The following is a 24406-nucleotide window of genomic DNA, read 5'->3' as shown; positions in this document are numbered from 1 at the left end:
AAAATAGTGTAACTAATCATCTTCCCCATACAAGCATTATAAAAGCATTCTAAAAGGCAATCTTTAAAAATCCTTTTGTGCATTTTGTAAAATATTTGGTTGATACAAAAATTTATGAGATAAGCTATTCTCCCTTCTCAATGCAACTGATGAGTACGCTTACAAAAGCCAAACTATGCTTTTTAGTTGAACATTTTAAACTATTCCCCCCTCATAAAATTATGCAGTTTTCTCCAGTTTCAATTAGCACTTTTTGAATGATTTGCAAATCAAAAGAAAATAAAAGATTAGAAACTGAAAAATGATCTCACTTCAAAAAAAGATTATAAAGATATAAATTTATAAGCCAACATAAAATACTAAAATCAGAGAAAGTTAGTCATACCATTTAACTATGCAACTGAAAAGAAAAAGACATTTGATTAACCAGCAGTTTTCTAAATTCTGGTGGGTTTGTATTACAATCTTTCCATTATTTAAACATAGGTTGTTCCATCTGCCACCGTGCAGAGGATTTCCATGAGGAACTGCCATTAGCATTAATGAGCGCTAATGTTTTATCACCATCATTATTCCCACAGACACACACTTCCAACACTTAGACTAATGACCAAAATGTTCTTAAAGCCCTATGAATATGAAAACCAAAATGTCACAGACTAAGATTTGCTCAAAAACTTGTACAAATCGAATTTCTTAAAAATCTAAATTTTTTGAGATTCAAGGCTGAAATAATTCTTCTATAATGCTGTCTCAAATTAAGCAGATGAGAAAGGGCTAGCCATCACTAAGTATATAAAATAGTTTCAGAAACCCCTAAGCAGGCAGTAGTCTATTCATTTTACTTGCACAACTCTTTAGAGTTATTTGATTACTTCAAAAGACAGCGCTTAACAATACTAACTTTTAAAGAGTAAGATTTTAGGCAATACTTAATAAGTGCTAAAAGGTGTTTAATCCCATTTTTTCCAGAGCCCATAGTCCTTATTGCTTAACCTCATATCAAGAAATATAAAGCTTTTTTCTTTAAGTTCTGATATTCAGATCCTATCTGAATTAGGTGTTGTGAACACTTGGTAATTTTAGGAACATGATCTTCATTACATGTTTTCAAATTCTGACTACAATCATATCAAGACCCTAAATCATCTATCCAACTGTCTCCCATCTAAGAGGTTCATATTCATGTGTTGAGGATACTTTTTAAATGCATGCCTTTCTAAATAAACCCTGTTATCAGTGTTTGCCTGTTTTTTTTAACACACAAATTCTAGTGACTCAGAAATAAAAATAGCTATGAATTACTGATAGTCCACTAATATAGAATGCTAACAAAAAATGACTATCTTTAGTTTCAACAAATGATATTTTCATATTACTTCTTATATCTAGAAATATATTTTTAACTCCACATTTTAATTTTAGGATTATTAACACATAAAACTAAAAATAAAATGTGGATTCCTTATTTGAGGAGCAAAATCGCATGAGGATATGATTCAAATCAATATTCATTTTCGTTTTTGCAGGCATAAACATAAGAATTCTCCTAGTATATTTTCAAGATGACATACCTATGAAGCTATATAAGAATATTCAAATAATACTATAATTTTGTTTAAATCAAGAATCTATCTAATACAAATTTCTAACCAATAAAGAACATTAAAGAAATTGTCAGAAATCTAATCCCAAACACAAAATGCTGCAAAATTCCTGTTCCTCTGTAAGAAATGACACGTAACTAGGAGAAAAAATAAAATAAATGAGGTGACAAAACACAGATAAGTTGCTTTTGGTATGAATTAAAGCCACCAAGAGGATCCAACAGTGACCTTGTAAAAGTACACTTGGTGCCTTGGTTAACCTTACTTAAAGTGCTGCATAGTCAAGATGGAACTAAAAACACAAGTCTGCCCACTTCTAGTACTAAAGACTTAGAAATCTTTTTCACAGTAGAACGCTGTTTACTGGACTGTACTCACAAGCTTCCTGAAAGTATTTTGACTAAGGCTCTTAAGAAGCTCTATCAGCAGAATCTCTGACTAACAGATACACTATTTTAAGCAGTAAAATCTGCACAGTGGTTGCATCCAGACTATACAGCATACCGGATCATGAAATATACTAAAATGGATGAGTATTTGCAAAGTAATGATCTTGAAAACTTGCACGAAGAGAATGTAAATAGATGGACAGGAGGTTTACACCCTTAACAATCTAACTGGTCAGAGGACTTACTAGACTACTAACAAATACTAGATTCACCGACTATGCTATAAATTCAATAAAGCTACCTGTAATGTTTTAATCGGCTAATGATAAATTAATCATCCTACATTTGATACTTATAATGAATTTACATTAAAGTATATAAAGGATAATTATAAACCCTGTAATTTATTCACCTCATTTCTTAATATACCTATTAATTATATAAAAACAAAATACATTAAACTATTTTTTCTTATTGAAATTTCTACCATAAGTTTGAGTCTGTTAAGTAGCATAAAACCAACTGCCTTAAAAAAAAATAGAAGTTTTTTTCTGGAACTTTGCCATCAAAATAAAAACTTAATTAGGAAAATTAAAATATACATTCATTAGTATACATGCCCTAATGTCATTTTTTAACCTAAGTACTAAGTCTAAAATATTATACTATAAATCTAGATTTCGAGAATATCAAATATTTTTTACAAAGTAATCAAAATTTTTAAATTGGTAGTGCTGGGACACAGGTCAGAAATCATCATATCGCCTGTATAAAATGTCTAAAAACCAGTCTTTGTTTTTAATATTTGAGTAGGTACTTGTTTATTTAAGCTTTTCAACTAAAAAATGAGAAATATTAAAAGTAATGAGACAAAAAGTTGGTGGTTTTTCAAATTAAGCATCAAAATAGCTAATAACGAAATACCATATTGAGATTCTCTGTGTACAACTGGCATCTGTGAAAAAAAAACTGCTGCAAAAATAAGCTTCCAGCATCTATATTATGTGATCTGTGTATGTATTTGGCTAGTGACTGCCGTTAAGTATTCTCAATGCAGCATAGATTATCCGTAAGAGTGAGAATAATAAAATTAAAATGACATTTTCAGTTTTGGATACATTAAAAGAAAATACAAATGAAACAAAGTACGCATATGTTTCTCCTTAAACCTCTTGCTGAACAATAACCCAGTAATGGAAAAATTGGAATTCTTTCTTTTCTCATGGGATATCTCCTAATCTATTTTTCATTGGTAGCCAAATACAAACCATTACAAAATATAACAGAGTATATTACTAAGGAGATAAGAAGAATACCTCCATTACCAAGAGTTTTCATTACCTACTCTAAAACTTTCATGGGGAGTTGTCTGATAGATGGGGTGTCTGAGAGGTTAACATATTTCAATAATAATTGGAATGTATTAAACCCCTTCCCACTGTATCACTCACATTTCAGTACATGAATCTGACATTACACTTGCAACCATTTTCCCCAAATGTGCTTCCTCACAGAGGAGAGGGATGGATGGTTTATAAAGTCAATCAAGATAAACTGCTTTTAATAAAATACTTTAAACATATAATTTAACCATTGAAATTGAAAGGACAGCATTTTAAAGCCCCAATTGTTCAGAAACCAGCTTAAAACATAAACCACTCTTTCTTTGTTATTATTTCCCCGTATTTCCCACAAAATGTGCTGCAACTGGCATCTAAATAGTTTCTTTGCATGGTGAAGTGAAACATCTTGAATGCTCAAACTGTATTTTTATGAGTGCCTAGGGACCCTAAATTTTAGTGGTCTATTAAATGCCAGCAATTTCATGCTGCCTTGCATAAAACAGCATTCACATATTAGAGCACAGAAGTTCCATAGCTACATTATACTTCTGTTCCAACTTTAAACAAAAAACTAAAGCAGAGGCAAAACAAAATAATATTTTAAAAAATAATCCTTCCCAAACTTTTCACATCTTGTTAATACAATATCTGTTGACAAATGTATAGCACTTAATTTTTTAAAAGCTTTTCAGAATTTTATAAGCAACCATTGTTTATCCTCAAAAAAGGTATAGTAGCCAAAAACAGGGAAGGAGTGGGAGAGTATATAAACTTTTTCTCACACCCATGGACAATATGCCTTCATGATAGATTGTGATGAAAGTTAACCTCCCTAAGATAAATTTACTGATTATATACATCTTCATGTAGAAGCAGCCCCAAAATTTTACACATTTCTTTCTTATGCCACTTATTGTTAAAATTTTTTATAATCTTCTACATTAAGACTTTTTAGTCTCTTACCTGGCAATGTTATCCTTCTCAAAAAGAAATCCAGTCCTATAGTTTGTTTGTACTGTTTCCCAAAAGTTTCTTGAGCAAAACACGTAGCTAAGGAGGTCTAAAAAATTGATGCACAAAATGTCAAAATTAATTCATTAAAGAAATGTAATCATAAGACCACTATAAATCTTAAGCAATCTTAACATGTATACTGCAATTAATCCAACAAGCAAATTTAAGCAGTTCTAATCAGTTACAAGGAGGGGAGAGACTTAACACCACCAGGTAAATTTCACTTGCCAGCAGCTATCGGTAGGGACAACGAACTAATGAGTTAGATCTCAAGATCCTTTTCCTTGCTGAAAATTAGAATTTGAGAGTTATCAACAGAAAAAAACAAACTAAAAAATAAATAAAGATCTGAATTATTTTAAAACATAATTAAAGATCTAATCTAACTTAGATCAGCTTCTGAGGTTAAATATTCTGAGGGTAGCTGAGCACTAAGCTAATAATAAGAAGCATTCATTAAGAAGGGAGAAATCTGCTTACAGAATTTTTCTTTTTCCCACAAGAAAAGCACCGTGTCTAATTTTTCTTTATTTTTAAAGATGCTAAGTGAAAATGACCCTAAAGAAAGACTGTGACAATATGTATCTTTTAAATAAAGAAACTGGTATTTTTTAAGATTAATATAAAGCAGACAAAATGAATATTTTCCATCCAAGAACCATAATGCCATGAAGTCACAAGCTATCATAACCAGAACAGATATACATTTATTTTTTTAATAGAAACTGAAAGTTTTAGTCAAAAACTCTGGAGTTTTCTTTTTAAAGTACCATTTCTTATCAAAGCAAAAGAATAATTATTCTAGTAACAACTGAGTAACAATAACTCAACAAATTCTTAAACATTTTAAATGCACTATTTTTATTTATAAACTTCCCTCAAAAAAGAGAAAGGCAACTTCACTAAGCTTTTATGCTCTTCAAGACAGACTCCCTACATTAAGAGAAAATAGCCATTTTTTTATTTTAAAAGTTAAAATTACATGTCAACTCTTAAAATAATGAAAACTAAGATAAATTTCCAAGATAGCTTATTACAGTTCCTTATGACATAAGTAGTACAATAGTGCAAAAGAAAATTTGGCCAAACTTCAATTCCTTTTAGCAAGATCATCTAAAATTCCTTTTACACAGAACCATATTTTTCACACAAATGGCAATTTGGACACCATAATTCCAAATATTTTTGTGTTTAAATACCCAGCATTTGTAATAAATTTCGAAGATAATTGGCCAAGTATTTGTTGAGCACTACCATATGAAGGGTATTCTGCTAGACATCTAGAAACAAACACATTTGTTATATTTTTGACACATGTAACAATATCAAAACTGAGAGATCAGAATTGAAAAGATAGGTATTTCTTTTTACACTTTTGTTTCTCATTTACACTATATTATTCTACTGATCTTATCTAACTTACACCACAAAATCATCTTTGAAGAGGTTCAGAATTCTAGAAAAAATAACTCACTACTTATACTATTACAGATATTTCAAAATATTTAATAGACTGATAGTTGAAATACTTACAGGCCAAAGAGAAACTGAAGGCATGTGTAACATTCACATAGTGTCATTTGAGATAATTTTTCACTTTAAAGAATCTCAGAGTTCATTTTCATGTTAAGGAATATTCAGAAAAATTCTAAGAAAGTTTCTTTTCCTGAAAAAGTGACTTCTAGATTTTGAAAGCCCTGCTTTCACATTTTTGAGGCAAACATAAAGCTAGGATTTTCAATTGGAATCGAGTATAAACTGTCAAAAATACAGGTTACTGGGAACATACAGAGTATTAAAGTTTAAGTTCTTACTATATCATCTCCCAATATCTTGAGATAAAAATTGAACAGAGAATCAACTGCATCAGTGGGGGTCACTTTATCTTCAATTATCTAGACTGCATGCTATCTTTCACATTCAATAATTTCTCAAGTCACTGTATAAATACCCTTCTTAATTACAGGTGTTAAGTGAACAACTAGCTCCCATATCAGAAATATTTTTATCTGAATCTTTATATTTTTTGATTTGGAAAATTTCTAATAACATTTTTGATTTGGTAAATTTCTACTAGCATTTTTTAACCATGCTACATTTACAAACACTGAAAAGACAGAAAAAAAGAATATTTTGCCTCAAAAAGCTCTTAAGAGATTATGTAATAAAAGAAAAAATATGAATCAGAAAAGGAAAGAAATAGAAACACGTGATACTGGAGGGAGGCGCTAAATTTCTCTTGGAGAAACTGTTAGTCATCATCTCAATACTCTATTGCATCTGTCAGTGTGTTGAAAAATGCTCAGAGTTAGATTGAGCAGGAAAAACAAATGCTAGGAAAAAAGAGCCAAGAGTTAAATCAGGATACAAATAAGAATTAAAGAGAGGCTGAGTTCACAAAGAAAAGAACAATAAAGGAAAAAGAATGGGAATGTTGGTGACTGCCAAGTATTTGAGAACTGAATAGGGTATGGAGAAAAAAATTCTTGATTTAAGAATAATGAAAGAAGGTTAGGTGTCAGGTGTTTGTGTCCGGAAGTTCCTGTTAGAAAAAGCTGTTACAGTTTTAAAATAAGTTATTTAGTCAAGATGATGAAGATTAAGTCGGAGCACCATAAAAAATATTACTGTTATCCTTTGAAGCAGAATGATAATACTAATTCAAAAACATGGAAGTGAAAAAATTATGCTGTCCTATACCAGAAAAAATTTTAAACAGAGATAAAAAACCATAATTATTCACATTAAATTAGCAACAAAGGGGAAACATGTATGATAGGCTAAATAAAAAACTAGACAAAATTATTAGCAAATTTCACTGAGTAATATACGTACAATAAATACTGTTAGAAAAATGAACAACAGTGTAAAGAATCATAATAGCATATAGGATAACCAGCAATTTTTGTGTCTTTTTACAAACGTATTATGTTATAGGTTGTCATTATCATTTTAAATGGGAAATAAGATCAGTTATGAATTGAATACAGTTAAATTTAAGAGCCAAAACCTTAGACGGCCTTCAAAAGAAAATCTAAATGATGAGAAAACTATAAAAATCTAACAAACTTTTTATTCAATAAAGGTATTAGAAACAATGATGATTTATTTATAGCAATTCATTCATTCGAAAAGTTTACTAAGTATACAAAAATTAATCTACTTTATAAAGAAAAGTTACCCCAAGTTCCTTTCTTCCCCCAGCGTTTAAAGGTAATCATAGCATATTGTTTTCTTCAGCTTAAAAAAATCTGTAACAAAGGATCCAAGAAGACAAGAAAGAAACAACAAAATACTCCAAATTTTGCATATGAAATTTTACATCTTTCCCAGGGGACCTCGAAACTCAAATGTCAGAACCAAAGGCAGAAGCAGGTATCTGGGCAGTGCCAACTGCCAGGGAGGATGCAAAGAGAAGTCGTCACCAGAGAAACCAGGGTCCAAACTGCAACCAGCAACAGGGAAAAGTGAAGGCTTAAACAGGAAATAAAAGCCTGGGTTTCAATAGACTATGGTTGGGATAAGGAAGAGGAGTACAGGGGAGATAAACTTCAGCAATATTCCCAGAAAGTGTTGGCGCCTTTGACAGAAGCATGGGTAAGAAGGCATCCGGGTAGAGAGGCTCTTCACTTTATTTGTTGGTGGAGGGATCACAGACCCCTCTGAGATCTTATGGACCGTCTCCCCAGAGCAAATACCGGGCAGTGTTTACTCCATTTCAGGAGTTCCACAACCTTGGGGTAGGAGCCTCTGCCTAGGAGATAATAAGACTGACGCTGCCTGATATTCTCACGCCCGCACTCATTCATTCGACCAGGGATCCCTTTTGTCACGCAAGCAGCTCTACCCTCAGCATCCTGCCCATAACAGGAGCTCCATAAACACTTGTTGACTGACTGCTTGTACCGAGTGCTGAGCTGGAAACAGAGGTGATGAACACGTATGATATTAAAATAGCAACTAGAGTGTACTGAGTGGACACTGTGCTCTAAAGGTTTTATGTGTATTTTCACATTTCTCCCTTTGGGGCGGCCCTTTTCAATACTCATCTTACAGATGAAGCTCAAACTGATTAGCAATTTGCCCTCCAATGACCCGACGACTAAGTGGCAGAGCCCCAATTCTCACCCGGGGAATACTGATTCCAGAGCCACGCTCTTGGGAGTTCACGGTGCAGTGCAAGCATCAGAAACGGTAAAGGGGGTGGGAGGGGAGGAGCAAGTGTGACCCGGACTACAAGTAAGAGGAGCTAAGATGCCTTGGCAAATCCCTGCCAGTCCTGAGAGGCGGGAAGCTGAAAAGCTGGCCCGAGTCTTGCAGGAGTTCGCAATCCAGGCGGGGAGTAAGGAAGTGACTTTTTTTTAAGGGGAAGCTGGACAGCTCTCGTCGGCCTTCACCAAGCGCCCACTTCGTGTCCGGCCTCAGGCCACACAACCAGACGCGCCGGGCCTAAAAGCCCGAGGGCTCGGGGTAACGAGGCGAAGCCAGGCGGCGGGGAGGAGGTGGGGAAGCGCCGGGGTTCCTGCAGGCCTGGGACGGTGGGCCTGCTCGAGGACTGACCTTCCCGGAGGCGCCGTCCCCCAGCACGACGATTTTCAGTTGCCGGTCCCGGCTCTCCTCCTCAGAGTCCGACATGGTGTCCCGGGAACCAGGCCCGCCCCCCGAGGTGGAGGGGGGAAGGGAAGGAGGAAGGCTCCGGGGGCGGGGGAGAGGAGGAAGGGAGGTGGTGGCGGCAGGACCCCCGCCCCGGTGTCTCCGCGCCGGCAGGAGGGATCCGAGAAGAATCACTCGGCAGGCGCCATCTTGCCCACCTCCCCACTCCCTGCGCGCGGCCCCGCCCCCTACGCGCACGTCGGGCGCGCGCCCCCGCCTCAGAGCCAACCCGCGCCGACCGCCGGCCTCCCTGACGAGCCGAACCACTCGCGGCGCTGGACTGGTGGGGGAGACATTCCGGCGGGAGAGGCGAGGCGCCGCGTTGCCCTTCAGGAGATAGTTGGCTAGAAGGAGAAAAGAAGTGTTCGTTCAAATTAAGGAGAGAAAACGGGAGCAGAGCAGCCTTCAGGCGTTCCATCAAATTCCCTTTTCTCCTTCCCTCTTGAGAAAGTCTCTGAAGGGAATGGTTCACCCTGACGGGGTGGAGCAGTGACGCCCGGGCTACGCGCCAGGGTTGCCTGGCAGCCAGGAGTTCGAGGACCGGCGGCAGGGCGGGGCCTGTCTCCGGGCACCCGGGACGCCCTTAGCCTGGCGGAGAGCGCCAGAGAGGGCCCCTGAAAAACTGGACTAGGGAAGAGGGTACCTCAGGGAGGATGAGGGGACAGCTGCTAGGGGCCGAGGCTGCCGGGAAGCCGCAGTAGCGGCCGTGAGTACAGTGGAGCTCTGGCGCTGCTTATTTCAGGCTAACTCTCGGTTTCCTCATCTGAACAACCCCAGGCTCCCATGGTTCGTTCATCAAACGCTACTGAGCGCCAACCTCCTGGCACCCCATCTTTACCCTAAGGCAGCTGTTCTCATAAAGTGTGGTCTAGGGACCCCTGGAAATCCCAATGACCTCAGAACAATTTTCATAATAATACAGACACCTCGTCTGCCTTTCTCACGTTCCTTCTCTCACTAGTATACCGTTTCCTGGAGGATATGCTTTGTGTACGACGGCATCACTGGCAGCTAAGGGAGCTTGTGTTTGTTGTTTTTAAACACTTATCAGTTTTCATTTCAATGCAGTAGTGATAGGTGTAACCCACATAAACGTACGCTCTTTGGAGGTCACAGTAATTCTTTATAGAGAGGACCTGAGTCCAGAAAATTTAAGAACTGCTGCCCTGGATAATATCAGTCCAGGAGCGTAGGTAAATGGCATAAATGAAAATTACAATATAGTGAGATAAATTCAAAAATAATAATGCTGTCCTGTTATGTTTGTTTCATTGTTAATCACTTTAAATTTATTATTACCTTTACTACTATTAGGAATTATAAAGTATAATTATCTCCATTTTGCAGATGAAGTATCTTAAGTTAACAAAATGCTTAGCCCGGAAGCAGTAGTCTTGGAGACCATATGGGCATTAGAACAGGAAAGCAGAACAGTATAAAGAAATGCCCAGACCTGGAGGCAACACTGCAGTTTAATCACAGGTTTATTAGATACGTGTCGTTGAGCCTCAGTTTGTTCATCTGTAAAACAGACTACTGCCTTTGTAGGTTTGAAAATTAAATGAAATAATCGGCATAAACTAGATAGCACAATGCCTGGTGTGTAGTAAGCATTCAATATTAACCGGTGTAATTATCACCCTCATCGTCATCATCATAATTAGATGATGGTCCATGTTGGAAGTGTCACTACTTTCTAGCCAATTTACCTTATACAAGTTTCTTATGTAGAACCTCAGTCTCTTCATCTGCAGATAGGGTTGGCCCAAAATTATAGGTACCCAGTTAAGTATTAGTACCGAATTCTTTCCCCAATCCCCCACCACCATTGCCACCACCAATTTTCTGTTCACCAGATTTGTTCATGAGAATTAGAAGAAAGGATATGTACTTCTTAGTGTGAAGAATCTACTTCCAGTGAGGACAGACTTAATCCCTTCTTGTCCATGAGGGCATTTAAAATGCAAGAAAATTTCTTTTTCAGTCTTCTTCAGATGGCTATGTGATCCACCGGACTAATGAGACAGAAGATAGTGTCTTTTGGAAGACATTTGTTAAAGAACCCTCCCCCCACCATTTAAAAAAAAAAGAAAAAAAAAGGAGAATTAGAGGAGAGTCCTCCTCCTCCCTTCCTTTGCTGTCATTATTGGGTGAGAACAGTATTTTTGGAACTACTACACTTTCTTCACTCTATCTTCTACGTTTCTTGTTATGGGGAATAATAATAAGGTACTTTAGTGATGAATTGTGTTACTTACACACACAAAAATTTCAACTGACATAACTACTTTGGCCAAAAACTAGATTTAGCTGAATTCATAGGCCTGATTTTCGTATGTGGTTTTATATGAAGGGAAATCTAGAAGAAAGCTTCTCATTTTCCAGTCATCAATTTCTGAGATGACTGCTTTGAGGAACAACATTCATTTGGATATGGGTACATCAATAGGATAGTGTTATATAAAACAAAAAGTTGCATTATTTTAGTGATCATATTTTACACATATGGCAAGTTTCTGGGTTAAAAGTTAGAATTTAAAAACTTAGAGCCATTTTTGTAAAGAAAAAGAAAAAAAACTTTCTATGTGAGGAGGATCATGTTAGCATTGAGAGCTTCCAGTATGATACTCTGACTTACTAAAGAAACAGAGCTGATCCACCAAAAAGAATATATCTTTGTGGATTCTCATGTACAATGCTCTTAACAGGGTCAAAAATTAGAGGAATGGTCTTCAGTGGTTTTAAAACTAATAGACAAAAGGTTTATAAGAATTCTAGACATTGTATAGAATATCATTTATAGCATCTCTAATGGATAATTATTCAAACCTTATTTGAATACATCCACATTCAAGGGGTTTCTTCCTTTATGAAGCAACCTGGCCTGTAGATGGATAGGCCTGCTTATTAAAATATTATCTCTGATAATGAGTCAAAGCTTATCACTATAAATTACAGCTAATGGTAATAGGTATGTCTTTCTCAATAAAATGAAAACTCCCCATTCCACAGGAAGATGATCAAAGTGATTCATTAATACTTAGTGACTGCTAGACATGGTGGCTCATAACTGTGATCCCAGCACTTTGGGAGGCCGAGGCAGGAGGGTTACTGGAGCCCAGGAGTTCATGACCAGCCTGGGCAACATAGGGAGATCCTGTCTCTAAGAGAACTTTAAAAAACAAAAATTACCCAGCCAGGCATAATGGTGGGCACCTGTGGTCCCAGCTACTCGGGAGGCTGAGGTAGGAAGATCACTTGAGCCTGGGAGGTCAAGGCTGCAGTGAGCGGTGATCATGCCGCTGCACTCCAGCATGGATGACACAATGAGACCCTGTCTCAAAAAAAAAAAAAAAACTTAATTAAATTTACAAATATTTAGTGACTACCTACTGTGTACCAGGCATTCTTGTTCACAACTCCTCTAAACAGTGAAGACACAGAAGTGAAAAAAACATACAAAAGCTCTGTTCCCATGGAATTTACATTCTGGTAGAAGGATATGTAGGCTGAATAATAGCCACATGAAGATATCAGGTCCTAATCCTTGGAAGCTGTAAATGTTACCTTATTTGGAAAAGTATCTTTCAGATGTGATTAAGTGAAGGATCTTGAGATGGGAAGATTATCCAGGATTATTTGGTGGGCCCTCAATGCAATCACATGTATCCTCATAAGAGAGAAGTAGAAGATTTGGCCCAGACATAAAAGGAGAAGGCAATATAACCACAGAGACAGAGACTGGAATGATGTAGCCACTAGCCAACAAGTGCTGGCAGCCACTAGTAGCTGGAAGAGGCAAAAAACAAATTATCCTCAGGCTTCTAGAGGTAGCCCAGCCCTGCTGACACTTTGATTTCAGTGCAGTGACACTAATTTAGGACTTATGACCTCAGGATCTGTGAGAGAATAAATTTATGTTCTTTTAAGTTACCAAGTTTATGGTAATTTTTTACAATAGCCATAGATAACTAATATAAGGATGAACACAGATATTTAGTAAATCATCAAGACAGTTTCAGATTCTGGTACATTAAAAAGGTAGTACAACAGGTGACAGATGAAATAGAGTAAAAATATCTTAACATTATTATTCATCACTAATGAAGGTGGGAAAATGGTAAATGAATCAAGGAAGGAACTAATTTCAGAAACTACCAGTCTCTGACATCTTCTTAACAAATCCAATGTCATCCATCAGTTTTCTTCATCTTTTTGCACTATTTCACAATTTTGAAGATGTAGATCCTAGGACTAATGTCTGAGTAAGGCTAAATAGTGGCCATGCTCGCAAGTTGTACACTTGGTATTTCTGTATTTCTATAGTTCTGCCGTAAAACAGAAAAATATAGAACTGATCCCTAGAATTAATTGGTTTGTTAAACTCCTTGAGGACAAAATTTTTAAAAATAAGGCTTTCTTCCTAAAATTATCTTCTCCCATGGGTTGTATGCACATCTACATAGATATACATGTGCATGTTGTATGTTTAACCACCATCTAAATCAAGACATAGAACAATTCAGAATCCCAGCAGACACCCTCATGCCACCTCTCAGTTATTACCTCTTCAGAGATTACTATTATGATCTCTAGCCCTGTAAATTAGTTTTACCAGCTTGTAAACTTCATACGAATAGATTACAGCTAGTATGTTCTCTTTGGCATCTAGCTATTTTCACTCGATAGTATTCTATAAAGTCATCCATGTTGTTATGTGCATCAGAAGTGTATATTTTCTATTGCCACATACTATTCCATTGTATGAATTCACTACAATTTATCCACTCTACTGTTGATGGACATATGGGTGGTTTCCAATTTGGGAATACTATGATGAGTGCTCCTCAGTACAGCCTACCACTCTTCCAAAGGAAATCTCCACAATTAGCACTCTTTTCTCAAAAAACAAAACAAAACAAAACAAATCCTCCATCTACATTTTATACCCTTGAGATGGGTGAGGCAGGCAACAGTCATGGAACTGGTTCTTGGGTATAGGTTTTGACATCTGCATTTGATGATTTAATCTAGGAGTAGCTCATCTACTATATCTCGGGGTCTCTACTTGAAACTACAATTTTCACATATTTTTGTCACCATTATAAAAATGTGACTTCCATGCACAAAAATATATTAAGCCCGGCCAGATGCCATGGCTCACGCCTGTAATCCCAGCACTTTGGGAGGCTGAGACGGGCAAATCACGAGGTTAGGAGATTGAAATCATCCTGGCCAACATGGTGAAACCCCGTCTCTACTAAAAAATACAAAAATTAGCTGGGCATGGAGGCACATGCCTGTAGTTCCAGCTACTTGGGAGGCTGAGGCAGGAGAATCTCTTGAACCCGGGAGGCAGAGGTTGCAGTGAGCCAATCGTGCCACTGCACTCTAGCCTGGGTGACAGAGCGAGACTCCGTCTCAAAAAAAAAAAAAAAAATATATATATATATATATACACACATAAATATATATAGATAGAGAGCCCACTTTCTATCAACACCTTCCTGACTTTTTTTTTTTTTTTGGTTGACAGAATGATGCTGAACTTCATGTGTAAGAATAAACACATGACAATAGCCAGGAGAAGCAAGAGAAGGGGCAAGAAATGAAGGGATCATTAATAGGCAACATTTTTTTAGGACTATTTATAATTGCAACTGTATTGTGCAATGTCTGGAATTAATCTCAAAGCAAATATTGTATTTTATGGGGGAAATTTTAAAAAACAATAAAATACATTAAAAACTAGATAAATGGAGAGACATCTCATATCCATGGATAGAAAAACAATAAAATATATCAATTCTACCAAATGATCTGCAAAGTTAATGCAATTCTAATAAGATTTTTCATAGAATTTGAAATGGCACATATGGAAGGTAGAGATCCAAGGACAGGCAAGATATTCCAGAAGAAGAAGGTCCTAGAACTTTCCTTACCATATATCAAGACTTTGTATAAAGTTATAATGATTAAGATACAGTGTGTTATTGGTGCAAGGATAAACAAATTCACCACAATAACATTGGAGAGCCAAGAAATAGGCTGCCAGATACATGAAACTTTATATATGACAGAGTGTATCAAGTAGTGTATCAAAGAGGTAAGGGGTGACAGTTGGAAACATATAGGAAAAGAGATGAAATTGGAACTCTACATTTCATTATACACACAAAAAAATAAATTCCAGTTGAATACGAATCTAAATGTGAAAGAAACCTCAAATACCATGAGGAGCCTGCCTTTCTTATCTTGGGATGGAGAAGAATTTCATAATGAAGACACAAAGAGTTCTTCATAAAAGAACATCAAGAAAATTTTATTAAAATTTTAAACTGTTCATCAAAATATACAATAAAGTGAAAGTATAAACCACAAACTAGGAGGAGATACATTCACCACATAAAACTTGTGCCAATTGGTATCCAGAACCTCCAAAGAACTACAAACAAGCAAGAAAAAAAAAATAGAAAAATAAGCAAATAAAATGAAAAGACATTTTACAGAAGAAGAAACAGTATGGTCAATAAACATATACAAAAATATTCAACCCTTGTTAATGTAACCAGAAAAGCACAAAAAGGGTTTAATGAGATACCATTTTATATCTGTAGATTAGCAAAAACTAAGAAGTCAAACAATATCAGTCAAAAAAATGAAAAACATAAAGTTATGTTAACAGAGAGAACTAATATGGGGAATTTGTTACATGGTGTTGAAGTACAGAAAAAACAAAAAGGAAATACAGGGGTGTAGCACAAAGTTACTGCAGGAAGCAGTTACTATCTCTTACCTCTTAGAGGAACAAAAGAAAGTGGTAGGGGTTATCATAACTTCGAAGCTGAAAGAGACAAACTAGAGAGTTAGGACCCAGACTTTAGCTTTACTGCTACCATTTTTCAGGAGTACAGAGGAAGGACCCAAGGAGCAAGACACAGAATTCTGAGGAGAATGTTCCATTGGCTCCTACTGGCCATACTTTGGAAGATCAGAGGAGGGTTCCCACAGAGCTGGAACTCACCTCTGAGAAGAGGATATTGCTCAGCTGCTTCTCATGCCGCCAAGTGAGCACAATAATGATGCTGATTCGTGAGGTTAGAAAGAAGGTGGAAACTAGAAAACCACAGCTATAACCAACTGCTGCTGCTAAGGTGAGATCCCATATTTGGAATTACATTGACAAGAATGCCAAACAAACAAGAAAGAAAGTCCCTTATGCCTCCTCCTACTTTCCAAACTCTCTCATGTACCCAACCTTAGCAGAAACCAAAAGGAAGCAAGCTGGCAAACAAACAAACAAAAACAAAAACAAAAACAAAAAAAAACCTTTAGTTTTGATCATACTAGCTCCATCAATAAGTCAGTACACACCTTTACAATCTACATGATACCAGTTGTTGCAGAGAATGTGGATCTGTGGGAACTCTGACACATTCCTTGTAGAGAATACGTGAAACCAGCTGGGCACGGTGGCTCACGCCTGTAATCCCACCACTTTGGGAGGCCAAGGTGGGCAGATCACCCTGAGGTCAGGAGTTCAAGACCAGCCTGGCCAACACAGGCAAACCCTGTCTCTAATAAAAATACAAAAATTAGCTGGGCATGGTGGCGCACGCCTGTAATCCCAGCTACTTGGGAGGCTGAGGCAGGAGAATCACTTGAACCCTGGGAAGTGGAGGTTGCAGAAAGCCAAGATCGTGCCACTGTACTCCAGCCCGGGTGACAGAGCCAGACACCATCTCAAAAAAAACAAAAAACAAAACAAAACAAAACAAAACAAAAAAAGGGAATACATGACATCACTTTAGAAAACTATTTGTCTTGGGCCAGGCGTGGTGGCTCATGGCTCACGCCTGTAATCCCAGCACTTTGGGAGGCCGAGGTGTGTGAATCACTCAAGGTCAGGAGTTCAAGACCAGCCTGGCCAACATGGTGAAACCCCACCTCTACTAAAAATACAAAAAAATTAGCCAAGCATGATGGTGGGTGCCTGTAATCCCAGCTACTCCGGAGGCTGAGGCGGGAGAATTGCTTGAACCCGGGAGGCAGAGGTTGCAGTGAGCCAGGATCGCGCCACTGCACTCCAGCCTGGGTGACAGAGTGAGACTCCCTCCCAAAAAAACAAACAAACAAACAAACAAAACACTTGTATTAGAAGTAAAGTACTGGCTACCTATGAGTGAGGTGCCAATACTTTTGAATTACTGATAATATTCTATTTCTTGATTTGGATGGTGGTCACATGGATATGTGTTCTTTCTTATAATTCACTTAGCTATGAACTTGATGTGTACAATCTTCTGTATGTTTTGCTTATATAATTATAAATATATACATATATAATTGATAGCAAGTGCATATAAAATATCTAGAATAATACAAACCAAATTGTGAATAGCTATTAATAGTAGTGAGATTAGAGAGAACTATCCCTTTCCATTTAAACATTTTGATATTGTATGAAATTTGTTACGGTGAACATAAATTTATTTAAAAATGGAAAAGAAAGGATAAAAATAGTTCAACAGTAACAAAAGACGAATAATAAACAACAGTCCTTTTCACAGTAGGTAGATGAGAACTTTGTCACGTGATTAGTATATTCTGCTAATACATACAAAACCTGCTAGTTTAATAATCATCTAAAAGCCTTTGTTTGAAAAGAAATAACTCTTGCTTGTAACAGAACCCCAAACTGGTTTGTGAGCTGCAATTTTGCAGCTGTCCACAGTTCTGCCTCATTGCATGGGGACGTGCTTCATTGATTCCTAAAGCATAGCTCCAGACAAAACCAAAAATCTGTAGAGCAGAAGAGTTCTCAAATCACCTCTACAGCTGTGAAAACCAGACCTATCACAACTCACCAGCAAGGCTGGCATGGTTAGATAAGGTAATATGTGTAGAAGTGTTCTGAAAAATAGGAGTTGTGGTACAAACACAAAACATTATTTGAAGCTTGATTGTGGGAGCTTTGAAGGTGTGAATTTCCCTCACTATCAAAAGCCAGCATAAAGATTCCAGTGATACTAGGGAAATGGCATTTCCGGAGTCCATGGAATGGCAGCGCTGCAAATGTTCTCTAACTCCTAATATCCTTTACTTTGATCTCTTCTGAAACCTTGTTTTACACAGCCCTCCTCCATTGCATAACTGCTCTATCTATGATGGTCCCTAGCTGTGTCATCTGGGTTTTCAGTTTATCTACGTTGTAGAATTTAAGTTTAAGACATTCAGACAAGTGAGATACTGCTATAAAGTGTTATCTTAATTTTGAGAGGGTATTTCCCAAAAGTGAGTTCTTTGGGACATTAGTCCAATGAATTGCTGTTTAGTTTGAAAACAGCTATAGCTACTCTACTTTTGGAAGGTAACAATGCACTTGAACAGACTATATTGTGAGAAATACTGCAATAAATAATCTCTGTTGACCTTTTACAACCCAGTATTACTTGAAAAAGGGTTATTTAGTCAAATACATTTCTGGAAATTCCCTGAACTTATTTGACCAAAGAACACATTTTCTAAATAATATTTACTAGTATCATATAGAACTAATATAATATTGCATAAAATATTATTTTAGAAGCCCTACCTTTAAAAATTCCAGAAAAGAAATAAATCGTATGTATAGTTAAGAAACTTAGTTCTAATACTTAAATCCTCATTATAGAAGGGCTCACATGCAAAAGGTTTCAATTTCTCCTTAAATATATGGGGAGCTCAGTATTATGATATACAAATGTTTTGATTCAGAATGTTTAAAACTTTCTCAGTGCCTTAGTCATTATTACTAAAATAAATTAGTATCATAAGAACATGAGGAGAAGCTCAAGCATGGTGGTTAAAGTAGTAGTATAGATTTGAATAGATCTGATTTACATTTGTAGTCATGTTTATGATGCTGGACAAGTAATCTAAATTTTGTGAGTTTCAGTTTTCTCACCTATAACGTAGAGATTATAGTAATAGTACTTACTTCATAGGATTATTAAAAAGCTTGTCAATACATATACAGTGCTTAGTATAACACTAAATCTATATTAGAACCTTTTATTCAAGTGTCTGATTTTCATATCATGTAAGCACATTAGTACATAAATATTCAAATGAATTTTGTCTATAAAGCCTTCATGATGGCAACCTATCCAGTTAAACCAGTGATGCTAATATTTTCAAATAGCTTTTTTGGCAAGGTGAGTAAAGGGAGAAAGAGTAAGCTGACTAAATATGGATAAATTAAAGTTTGGTGTGATACAGGAGAATCATTTTCCTAAAGAAATTTAACAATTCAATAAAAACACTAAATATAGCCCCTGTACACACAAAGCCATAGATTAATACTACCTGCTGCGTGATAGTTAACTTTGAAAAACGAGTTTCCTGGAGAAGAAATTCTACCTTAAAACTGTAACAGTCTCGAAATCCTGCCTGAGTTTCCAGCCAGCAGCTTGCCCTACAAATTTCAGACTTGCTAGCACCTACAATCATATGAACCAATTCTTTCAAATTCTTCTCTCTCTTGCTCTCTCTCACTACACACACACACACACACACACACACACACACATATACACACACAAAGTGGTTCTGTTTCTCCAGAGAACCCTGATTGATACATGCTGTGAGGGATACCAAGGTGAATTATGACTTTATTTGATTAGTATTTATACTGCCTTTGCAAATAAAAGAATTTGTCCAATTCCTCTTTTTTTTTGAGTACCCATTATGAAACAGACACCTTATGAGGAACTTTGGCATACATTATCTAACTTCATCTTTATAATGATCCAACAAAAGTAAGAAGTATATCATAAATATTAGAAACTGCAATTTGTGAATTACTTTACAGAATATAAGACCCCAAAAGAAGGGATACAAATATAGAAAAAATAAAGCAGGAAGTGAGGAAATTCATAGACATGAACAAAATAAGTAGGAAAAAGAAATTACTTTGAAATTAAGAATATTTTGAGTTAGGCCGGGCGCGGTGGCTCACGCTTGTAATCCCAGCACTTTGGGAGGCCGAGGCGGGCGGATCACGAGGTCAGGAGATCGAGACCACGGTGAAACCCCGTCTCTACTAAAAATACAAAAAATTAGCCGGGCGTGGTGGCGGGCGCCTGTAGTCCCAGCTACTCGGAGAGGCTGAGGCAGGAGAATGGCGTGAACCCGGGAGGCGGAGCTTGCAGTGAGCCAAGATCGCGCCACCGCACTCCAGCCTGGGTGACAGAGCAAGACTCCGTCTCAAAAAAAAAAAAAAAAAAAAAGAATATTTTGAGTTATCCTGGGCTAAGCCTACTTAGCTTTTTCCAAAAAAATAGCTTAATTTTATATAATGGATTTCGCACATCTTTCCCTAATTACTCGACCCTCCACTACTCCATGGTATATTCATGACAACTATTTAACAATATGTACTTAAATAAGAAAAAATATGGCTATAAGGAGAGAAATAAAACATTAATTTAATTTCAGCTCTACTTATTACTAATGTATAGGCCTTGGGTTGGCTTCTTAGCCTCAGTTTTGTTACCCATAAAATGGAAATAAGAGTAAACATCTATTATGAAGATCAAAATACTAGTATTTTAAAGAAATGCAAGAGAGGACAGCACAATGCTGTCAATAAAAGCCAAGTTTCTGAAGTTTTTGCAATTCTGCAAACTGTATACAAGCTCTAAGTTCTTCTTAACACTAAACCAAAACTTTTTAAAACTAAACCTCTGTTGCTGTTTTAAATGAAAATTATAATCATTGAAATTAAAATCTTAGTGACTGGATTAAGTAGTACATTTGAAACAGCTCAGTAACTGGAAAATAAATATGATGAAATTACCGAGAATGTACCACGGATGCATCAGGATATTTTTTAAAAATAGGAGATTGAAAAACATGGAGAATAACCTGGGAAGGTGTAACATACAACTAGAGCCGAAGAAAGAGAAGAGAGAAAGGATATGGAAGAGGTAATATGCTGAAAGGTAAAGACTGAGGATTTTCTAGAATTAATGAAAGATGTTAAAATGCACATAAACAAAACACAATATTCTAAGCAGAATAATGGAAAGTGACAGCTGAATTCATTGTATTAACATTCCATAACCTACCAAAATGTGAAAAAAAAAGTTTTTAGGTTATATCCTGTATATGCTAGTCAGATTAAATCCTCTATATGCTAATCATAAATTAATCTATTTTTCTTGTAACCAGGAAAATACAAAATAATAACGTGTGTCATAATGATACATTTAATTGCAATTTTAAAGCATTTGTTGTTTTTCTTGTAGGTATGTACGTGCATGCACGTGTGTGTGTGTATGTGTGGGTGTGCGCGTGTGTGTATGTTTGTCTCTGTATCAGGCCAATTCATTACTTGCTGGAAGTCATACCACAAAGCATTTTTGCCAACTATTTACGTTCTTTCCTTACTTAGGTAAAGTAAATCCCATACTTTCTCAGTAGGGTTAAGGTCAAGACTCTGAGGGGAGCCACTCCTTCCTAATTAGTTCCCCAGACTCCTCTTTTTTTCCCCCTTTAAATGGCCACAACAGTCTAGAAAAATGTTTGGAGTCATAATCCCCCTGATAAATGAATCCCTGATCAAGCAGCTGGTTTCCAGAAGGGACTCCTTGCTGTGCTGCAATTATGTTGAAGCTGAAATCCAGTAGTTCAGGTCACGGCTGAAGTACTGAAGGGAAAAATACCTATCTCAGAGCTCCACTGTACGACACAGTAAGCTACAAGACTCCTGCTTCTCCTCTCCAAACCTCACCTACAGATCAATATTCTTGTTAGTTAATGAGAAAAATACGTAATGATGTGAATGCACGTGCAGGTCCTTGACTGGTGACCCAGGCAGGGGAGATTCATGCCTTCAGAGTGTACTGGCAATTTAAAACCTATCCTAGAAAACTTGAAAATGATTTTCTATTTATTCGATAATACACTTAATTTTTCAGTTACTAAATAGTTATCTATTAACAGTGGAGCCACATTATTTGAGATTTCGCAGGTAAAAGGTATAAAGGAAAATATTTATAAATACCAAGTTATATATTGTACTAAGAGTTAGGAAAAGTCACATATTAAATATTAGAAATGAAACGGCTCTTTAAAACACACACACAGAGGAACATATACAGAATTTTTCACCTGAGGACTACCTGATTGTATAGATTTTCAGATACCTTTCCATAAATCTTATAGACTTATTTTCCCTCCCTGATTCTGCTAGGATAATAAAAATGTCCTGTTCCTGTTCCACGTGAAGGCTCAGTCCTTCCTCATTTAATACTGTCAGTAATGTTAGGTCAAATATGAAGTTGATTTGTATTTATGCGGAAACAATGTTAACTTCTCTGCTTTAAGTATTTCTAACTAAATATACCCTTCCATGAGATCACTATGCGTCCTCCTTTACCTTAATTTCAGAAAAAGAATTCAAATCATTCCAGAAAAAAAATGAGATGTTTTAGAAGGCAATGAGACTCTTATTGTGTGAAAAGAGATGACAATTACCCATATGCAAAGTTAAAGGATGAGAGACTATAGAAGAGATTTACAACATATAAAATAGAAAAAGAATCAATAATCAGAATAAAGAACGCCTACTTCACTAGGCTTTCGTAAGGCTGCCACAACAAATTACCACAAACTGAGTGGCTTAAATCAACAGAAATCAATTCTCTTACAGTTCTAGAGGTAGTAAGTCCAAAATCAAGCTTTCAATAGAGTCACACTCCCTCTGAAGGCTCTAGGGGAAAGCATTCCTTGGCTTGTGGCTACATAATTCCAATCTCTGTCTCCATCCTCACTTGACCTTCTCCTCCATCTGCCCATATGTTCTTCCTTTGTGTGTCTCTTGGAAGGACACTTGTTGGATTTACAGCCCACCTAGATAATATAGAATGATCTCATCTTGAGATTCTTAACTGAATCACTTCTGCAAAGATGCATTTTCAAATAAGATCACATTCATAGGTTCCAGAGGTTAGAACATGAATACGTCTTTGTGGGGTTGGGTCCTAATTCAACACAATACACCTATCAGATTTTTAGTTAAGACCTTATAGAAGCTTTTGATTTGAGGCAATCTCCTCTACTATGAACATATAAGATTAAATAAAGTATAAAAACAATTCAAGATGCAAATCATAGTGAATCAAAAGATTAAAGCAGTAAATAGCCGGGTGCGGTGGCTCACGCCTGTAATCCCAGCACTTTGGGAGGCTGAAGTGGGTGGATTGCCTGAGGTCAAGAGTTCAAGACCAGCCTGGTCAGCATGGTGAAACCCTGTCTCTACTAATTTCACAAAAATTAGCCAGGTGTGGTGGCGGGCACCTGTAATCCCAGCTACTCTGGAGGCTGAGGTGGGAGAATTGCTTGGACCCGGGAGATGGAGGTTGCAGTGAGCCGAGATCACACCACTGCACTCCAGCCTGGGCGACAGAGCAAAACTAAGTCTCAAAAAAAAAAAAAAAAAAAAAAAGCAATAAATAAAACTGAAACTATGGGTGTAAATGACTTCAGGTCTTCTTGAAAAGACAAATGAATTTAATTCAATATTACAGGGACCAATAATAACTATAGAACAGTGCAGTATAAATGGTGGGCATCCTTGTATCATCTCACTATTAGAGGGAAAGTTTTCAACATTAAAAGATTTTCTTTCTAATCCTAGTTCTAAATAAATGCTAAATGTTATCAAACTTTTTTAGTGAGGATTTTTCCTATTAATGTTGTTTAGTACATTGAGTTAATAGTTTCTGAAATAAATTCTATCTATTCATTAAAGAAATTACAGTGACCTAAAGTGGATTCAACAAAAGTCTGTATTCACTCATGATTTTAAAAAATAATAACTTCTTGAAAATGAAGAATAGAAGGAAACTTCCTTAATCTGATTTTTAAAAATAACTCGCAAAAGACTCTGTAAACATCACACTAAATGGGAAAACTTTTGAAGCATTTCTAAATTGGGAATAAATAAGCAAGTTTGCTTGCTATTATCTTCTGTATTCACCACCATATGGGGAAGAAACATTGCAAAGGAAAAGACAACACTGTCTCTGTGATGATATGATCACCAAGATAGAAAAGACAAGCAAATCTCCTAGTAAACTCATAGACCTAAAAAGAGTTCATTAAGCTTGCTGGATACAAGATCAACATACAAAAATTAGTGATACTTCTAAACACCAGCTACACCAGTGAAAGCAACCAGAAAGTATAAAGAAAAAAGATATCATTCGCAAACACAAAAACTATAAGGTAATGAGAAACAAAAGATGTTCAAAAACATTGTGGACATAGCTGGGCATGGTGGCACATGCCTGTAGTCCCAGCTACTTGGGAGGCTGAGGCAGGAGGATCATTTGAACCCAAGAGTTAGAGATTG

General features: G+C 36.6%; 1 protein-coding gene and 1 long non-coding RNA gene across 6 annotated transcripts in view; one reads left to right on the top strand and one right to left on the bottom strand.

Annotated features, from left to right (window-relative positions):
- The window catches only part of RAB28 (RAB28, member RAS oncogene family), a 119126-nt gene extending 109947 nt beyond the window's left edge, over positions 1-9179 (bottom strand). For 3 of the 5 annotated variants that reach the window (XR_009210472.1, XM_032135978.2, XM_058430049.1), the window contains exons 1-2: positions 8914-9166; positions 4303-4399 (exon numbers count right to left, since the gene is read on the bottom strand). Coding sequence is in view for 3 of the 5 variants with exons in the window: in XM_032135978.2 (XP_031991869.1) it covers positions 4303-4399; positions 8914-8988 (172 nt within the window). In the remaining 2 variants the exon portion in view is untranslated. Of the gene's footprint in view, positions 1-4302; positions 4400-8913 lie in introns of all 5 variants that reach the window. The other 2 variants (XR_009210473.1, XM_032135976.2) reach the window with 1 other exon arrangement.
- LOC131381613 (uncharacterized) lies at positions 8218-14713 on the top strand. The gene is made up of 3 exons (XR_009210474.1): positions 8218-8293; positions 10991-11156; positions 14543-14713. It is a non-coding gene; the product is annotated as an uncharacterized LOC131381613 (long non-coding RNA).
- The last annotated feature ends 9693 nt before the right edge of the window (positions 14714-24406 follow it).

This window comes from Hylobates moloch, unplaced genomic scaffold (genome assembly GCF_009828535.3).
Source record: "Hylobates moloch isolate HMO894 unplaced genomic scaffold, HMol_V3 SCAFFOLD_17, whole genome shotgun sequence".
Classification (NCBI taxonomy): domain Eukaryota; kingdom Metazoa; phylum Chordata; class Mammalia; order Primates; family Hylobatidae; genus Hylobates; species Hylobates moloch.
The sequence above is the reverse complement of the archived record's forward strand: the minus strand, read 5'-3'. Positions and strand labels throughout refer to the sequence as shown.